At 39.3% G+C, this 7,224-nt stretch overlaps 1 protein-coding gene across 1 annotated transcript in view; it reads left to right on the top strand.

Annotated features, from left to right (window-relative positions):
- XPNPEP3 (X-prolyl aminopeptidase 3) overlaps positions 1-7,218 on the top strand; it is a 50,124-nt gene extending 42,906 nt beyond the window's left edge. Inside the window, exons 9-11 of the mRNA XM_011369061.2 lie at positions 1-115; positions 1,187-1,307; positions 4,329-7,218. The exon at positions 1-115 is cut by the window's left edge and continues 30 nt beyond it. Coding sequence (XP_011367363.1) covers positions 1-115; positions 1,187-1,307; positions 4,329-4,495 — 403 coding nt within the window. The 3' untranslated portion in view covers positions 4,496-7,218. The remainder of the gene's footprint in view (positions 116-1,186; positions 1,308-4,328) is intronic.
- Positions 7,219-7,224: the final 6 nt, after the last annotated feature.

Here is a 7,224-nt window from a genome sequence, read left to right as displayed (position 1 = left end):
CTGCTCCCCCGGAACAAGCTTGGAAAACATCTACAGCATGATGATAACCCTGACAGGACAGAAGCTGAAAGAGTTGGGGATCGTAAAGAACATTACGGAGAATAATGGCTTCGCGGTATTTCACTTTTTTTGACTTCAGCTCTCCAGAACACCTGACATGCTGCTCGGTTTTAGTCTATGTAATGCTAATTAGATTTAGAAATGGTCTTTGTGATTCTTCATGGGTAAGAGGGACATAGATCGCGGATTAAAACAAAGGGAGTCAGTACTAACTTCTCCCACAAGATGGCAGCACATTCTGGTTCATTGCATACTGTGTAACTACCTCAATCATCAGAAAACATAAAATGAAGTCTGGTGTAGACAGGGTGGAAAAGGACACAAAAAGAAGGATAGGTTAACTCTTAATTCTTCTGTGGTGATTTTGAAAAGGTAGAGGTCAAAGGGGAGAGTGTCTGTTGTTTCAGTGACATTGTCAAGACTTTAATAGTATCCTCAAAGGGCCTTGTCTTCAGTGAATTCATCTGCATCCAAAATGTAATGATGTTCAGTGAAAATGTAAAGCCTCATCTTTAAATTACAATGCCAGGTGGTCAAGCCAGACAGACCATTAAGGCATCTCCATCTCCAAGGTTAGGCTGCCAGGGTTTCTTTTGCCAATAGTAAAGAAGCTATAAATTCCTCCTGCTCAGGCTAGCAAATCTTTAATTAATGGATAGAAATATCCAGGCCACTAAATACCTAATAATTACTGTGTTATCTGATGTTTCATGCCAACTCCACAAGTTGCTTTGAGATACTTAGTCTCCAGGGTAGACTTCCTGAGAGGGATGTGCGAACATTGAAAAGAACTATTCTAACATAATCATCCTCCGTCCCCCAAGAAAAGAGATTTTCATTTGCCACAGTCATTACTGGGGTTGTCCAAGGTCTCATGTGTGTAGTATATTAAATGGTAGGAATGGAAATGTGAGTAGTTAGAATGCCTTAGAATGCCATTGGCAGAATTGCATACAGAGGTGGCAGTTTACCAGGTCTCTTAAGCACTAGCCCAGGACAGGTTAAACATAAGGGGCAGAACCCGGGGGGAGATAGATATTAACACATACCTCACTGATTTATACATGCGCAACTTTCTCCGTAAGGGGTCATTGCTCTAAAACACTGTGGCAATTATTTTTTCCAGGCTGCTCGAAAATACTGCCCTCATCATGTTGGCCATTACCTTGGGATGGATGTCCATGACACTCCAGACATGCCCCGTTCCCTCCCTCTGCAACCTGGCATGGTGATCACAGTGGAGCCAGGTAAGGGGCGATGCTAGCATAGCAGCCTCTGACCCCTCGGGACACGTAATAGTAGTGTCAGATAGAAAAGTAAACATCATTTATTTTTACCTGAACCAACATAATCCCATTAGAAGACAGGAAAATGAGTCTCTTCGATGTAGAAGGGAATTTCATTTTAGATTTTTCTCGAGCTTTCTTATTTAACATCACACAGTCTGTCTAATTTGACTTCTCCAGTAAACAGATGGAGACCACTTTCTGTAGGTAGATATTGAGAAATAAATCATTTTTTTAAATAATTATTTTTTAATTATAATTTTACAATATTATTAGTTTCAAGTATACAACATAGTGATTAGACATTTATGTGAATTATGAAGCAATCACTCTGATAAGTGTAGTACCCATCTGACATCATACATAGTTGTTACAGTATTATCGATTATATTCCCCGTACTATATCTTATATCCCCGTGACTATTTTTATAACTGATAGTTTGCACATCTTGATCCCTTCCCCTTTTCCACCCATCCTCCAACCCCCCTCCCATCTGGCAACCATCAAAATGTTCTCTGTATCTATGAATTTCTGTTTTGTTCGCTTATCTTGTCTTTTTTAGATTTCTCATATAAGTGAAATCACACGGTATTTGTCTTTCTCTGTATGACCCATTTCACTTAGCGCAGTACCCTCTAGGTCCATCCATGTTGCAGATGGCAAGATTTAACTCTTTTTTATGGCTGCTTAATATTCCATTTATATATGTGCCACTTCTTTATCCATTCGTTCATCAGTGGTCACTTAAGCTGCTTTCATATCTTGGCCATTGTAAACAATGCTGCAATGAACATAGGGATGCATATGTTTTTTTGAGTTAGTTTTTGGGTTTCTTCGGATAAATACTAGAAAATGGAATTGCTGGGTCCTTCTTTGTCTCTTGTTATAGCCTTTCATTAAAGTCTTTTGTCTGGTACAAGTATTGCTACCGTAATTTTTTGTGTTTGTTTGTCTCTTTTTTCATGAAATACTGTTTTCTATCACTTTACTTTCAGTCTCTGTCTTTCAATCTGAAGTGAGTCTCTTGTAGGCAGCGTATATAAGGGTCTTGTTATCCATTCACACATCCTATATCTTTTGATTGGAGCATTTAATCCATTTACATTTAAATAGTAATTGATAGGTATGTAGTTTTTGCTATTTTATTATTCATATTTTTGACATTTTTTTCCTTCTTCTTAAAGCTCTTTAACATTTCTTATAATATTGGTTTGGTGTTGATGAACTTCTTTAGCTTTTTCTAGTTTGGGAAGCTCTTTTTCTGTACTTCGATTCTAAATGATAGCTTTGCTGGGTGGAGTAATCTTGGTTGTAGATCCTTGCTTTTCATCACTTTGAATATTTTATGCCAGTCCCTTCTGGCCTGCAAAGTTTCTGTTGAGAAATCGGCTGACAGTCTAATGGGAGCATCTTTGTAGATAACCAACTGCTTTTCTCTTGCTGCTTTTAAGATGCTCTCTTTGTCTTTAACGCTTGGCATTTTAATTACGATGTGTCTTGGCATGCGCCTCCTTGGGTTCATCTTATTTGAGACACTCTGCCCTTCCTGGACTTGCATGTCTATTTTTTCTTTGCTAGGTTAGAAGTTTTCCGTCATTATTTCTTTAAATGGGTTTTCAAGTCCTTGCTCTCTCTCTTCTCCCTATGATGTGAATGTTGGTACACTCTATGTTGTCCAAGAGGCCCCTTAAACTAGCCTCACTTTTTGGATTCTTTTTTCCTTTTGCTGTTCTGATTGCATGTTTTCTGCTACCTTATTTTCTAAATCGCTGATTCAGTCCCCTGCTTCATCTAATCTACTGTTTGATTCCTTCTAATGTATTGTTCATTTCAGTTATTGTATTCTTCATCTCCGACTGGTTCTTTTTCTATCTGCTCTATCTCCATTTTTATATTTCCTATCTTTTTGTTGAAGTTCTCACTGAGATCATTGAGCATCCTTATAACTACTATTTTGAACTCTGCATCTAATAAATTACTTGTCTCCATTTTGTTTAGTTCTTTTTTCTGGAGTTTTGTTCCAGTGGTTCACCATCTGGCATGATGCCAAGCATTGGGCAGATCAGCAGAGAAGTGGCGGCCACAGCAGAGTGTGAAGATCGATATTAGAAGAGTCAACTTTTAAATACTGATGCTGTTTTTATCGTTCTTAGATTTCAGGTGTTTTCATCTCTAAATTGTGTAATTGTAGCTGGGAGACGTCTTTTATACCACCTTTCATGCGATGCTGTCTGTGGCCCTTGTACCATCTAGTCCAGTATAATCGGTACCTGGTGCAGTTTCTTTAAAATGAAAAGACTGTCTTCTGTCTGACTTCATGATTAGAAAGGGTTCCTTGGGCTCTTAGAACTTTCCAGATGTTCATTAAACTCTTCCTCTTTAATCTCCTACTTTATATTGTATACATCTGTTACATTTATGGCTTATGTGAGAGGGCTCATTTGAATATTTCTGCAGCTTCTGGTTGTTCAGGCTAATCATTGCTAAATAAGTATTTTTAAAATACATTTTAAAATACCTTAGATCTTTATTTTAGGAAAGTTCCCTTTTTCTAGGAGCCTATTAGGCAGAGACAGATGCATTTATATAATCTACTGATTCCCAGCATATACTAACATACTCATAAGTAACTTTAGTAGCCCGTTTGAGCCACTAGAATGTGACAGAATCATGATCAACATTATTGTAGTTTTATGGAGCCTGTAATCTAGCATATAAAATAACTACAATTTAAAAAAATAATAAAATAAAATAAAGTAACTATAATAATAGTTCTAGTAATGATAGCCGACATTTATTGACGATTATGTACCAGACACTTTTGCTTGTATTATCTCGTTTAATCTCCACAGCTCTAGGTAGATACTGTTAAGATCCCAGTTTTACAGACGACTTGTAACACGGAGAGGTTAACTTTCTTGCCTGAAATCAGTCAGTTACTTCCATTTATGAATAGCACATTCTTTTTTTCTACTCCGTAGGCATTTATATTCCAGAGGATGACAGAGATGCCCCAGAGAAGTTTCGTGGTCTTGGCGTACGAATTGAGGATGATGTAGTGGTGACTCAAGACTCACCTCTCATTCTTTCTGCGGATTGTCCCAAAGAGATAAGTGACATCGAACAGATATGCAGCAGGGCCTCTTGACCCCCATTGCACACCACAAGCATCTCAGGTTCAAGAAGGGCGCACGCTGGCATCCGTGCACATGTGCTTTCTGAGTGTCTGTGTTTTATGTGTGCTCCATTTGGGAGTTCAGCGGTCGTATGAATGTATGTAGTTGTGTATGTGGTCTTTTTTGTTTTAAGTTACTAGAAATCTGCAAAATAGAATTTCTGTTACTGTAACTTTAGTGGCATTACTTCTATAGAATTAATGACCCAGGCAAGCTTAATTTTTAAACAAAGAAAGATCGGGTTACATGTGTCCATGCATTCTAGTTAACATATTTAAATGTATAGAAAATTCCTTTTTTCCAGGTCTTTTCCTTTCTGTGCTTTTGTTAAGATCCACCTAATATTGTTACGATGTTTGTGTGATGCTTATATTTTGAGCAAATCACCAAGGTCTCTGCCTACACTAAAAGCCACCCAACAGTGATTGTGTGTGGTCACTACATACCTTCCATAACTCCTGCCCACCTATTCCAGAGCCTGCTTATCTTCTGGAGCCACACAAAGCCCTCGTGGGTACTGGTGTCCCGTGTTCTCACCGTTCAGCCACAGTCCAGATTCCAGCAACATTAGCTAACAAAGCAGTTTTGAGCCTCTCTTGTTATGTGGTTGCCGAGGGCCTGGAAAGAATTTTGATTCTTGATAAAAAAGGAAATGGAAGAGAAAGAGAAGTGCATAGGTGTCTGCTACAGATCCAGTTCTCCATCCCTCTGTTCTTAATCCGAAGATGATTCCTTTCCCAGACATCCATGCTTCCTTTAGACATGCTCAATGCCTGACCTCATAGCGCGCCCTTGAGCTGCTGCCCTGGCCAAGAAGGACAGGTCCTCTACTTACCCCGTTAAAGTCAGAGGAATGTCACCCAGTTTTCAGAAAGATACTCCTGTTATCATTCTATGATTTCCTCTAGTGCTAACAGGAAATACAGTATGGAACCCACCAAGATCAAATATCCTACGATCCTTGTCTTTGTGTGACAGTAGCATTAAAAGGGCATATTTCCCTCAACACAGCATTGGATGCAATTATACAAGAACTCACTTTGCAAAGTGAACAGCACTGGATTATTGCAGATAATATTTGTGGGAGTTTCTGTCTAAAAGGGAAGCTTTAAGAATTAGTGTGTTCCCCTCCTTTAAACCTGGGTATGAGCCCAAGATGTACAAAACATGCTGATTGTTACCATACATTTGTGGGTTTTTAAGAAAATATTTGTATTCGTGAGGCACAAGCTAGGGGATTAACACTCCCCACAGTGCTAAAGGTTTGCCCATCTTATCAGGAAAACCCAAGGTGCAGAGCCCAAAACAGACAGGCAGTGACTTCATCAGGAGACAAAGATAATGTTGGAAACCAAAGTAATACAAGTGTCCTGACAGTCCTGCAGCTGTGGGAATGGATGGATGCACAGCTGGAGTCGTCATCCCAATGCCTGCCCTCCCTCCACCTTCTTAGTCCTGTGCTGCTTTCTAAAAGGAGGGGGCTAAAACTAAATTCTCAGCTCGTGCTTCTCATTCTCTGGGCCTCTGCGAACCCTTGAATTGGGTTTCTTTTGTTCATTTACAGTCCTGGAATAAGGAATTTCCTTTCCTTCCTGAAAATCATCTTCTGCAGCTTTCAACTTTTTAGCTGAACACCTAGGTGCCTTCTACGTATAGCAGCATACCAAGACACGAAATCGACTCCTTCCAGTTAGACTGCGGTCAGGTTCTGCAGCTGTTGCAAGTGGTAGTTAGAATGCCGTCGTGGAATTCTGGTGACTTTTAGTTCCTGACCCAGGTATCGTTGTCCTTTGAGTCCCAGATTAACCACCACAGCTAAACCTGTCAATCACACTATCAGAACTATCCAGAGGTGACACGGTGATCCTCTCAGAACAGTGTCTTTGGGTCCGTCTGGTGTATCTAGGATTCGGGAGTGGACAGTTGTGCAGAGAGCAGGAATCTCACCTAGTTTTTGCCAAACCACAGACACGCTCCACATTTCCCTCCATGTCTAAGTATAATAAATACTTCACATGTATACCAAGCTCACCTGTAACGAAAACCTGGATTTTAAAAAATCTTTCGAATGTTCCACTAGAATTTTTCTCCTTGAAGTGAATAGATGAGGTCACATCTTTACGATACAATCTAAATGAAGGTAGCTGATCTACATAGCCTCTGCCACATACTTTTATGTGTTTATTTTAGGAATCGCTATTTTTCACCCTTATTCAGGAAACACGAACTGTTTTTATCTGAAACAGCAGTGGAAACGCTGGAATAAAAACTCCTTTTCCCAAGTCATAGTACCCAGGTTAGGGAGGTGCTTCTGAGAGTGACTTCATTTTCTTTGTGTACGCCTTCTTTCAGAATATTATTTTCTCATTAATTTTTATAAGGTCAGAAAGGGAAAACTCCTACCATAGATAATTATACTGTAATTGAAATTAAGATCCATGAAACAAGTTAAATCTCCAGATTAAGACATTGTAACTCATTAAAATAGAACAATCGGACTTTTATATTTTTCAAAATGTTCATAACCAGTACCTTCTTCAGCTTTCTTAATAATAGAAAGATTGCAAATGAGACGCATGAGAGCTGCCTCTCCCTCTCCTGTGTCCACGTCAGAGATCACAAGTAAAGCCTAGCGACTGTCCCATCAGTGCAGCTATGGCCTCAGAGTCCTTTGTAACAGTGTTTCTGACAACTGCTACCA

Source organism: Pteropus vampyrus, unplaced genomic scaffold (genome assembly GCF_000151845.1).
Source record: "Pteropus vampyrus isolate Shadow unplaced genomic scaffold, Pvam_2.0 Scaffold145, whole genome shotgun sequence".
NCBI classification, from domain to species: Eukaryota; Metazoa; Chordata; class Mammalia; order Chiroptera; family Pteropodidae; genus Pteropus; species Pteropus vampyrus.
This window is presented reverse-complemented; position numbering and strand designations above follow the sequence as displayed.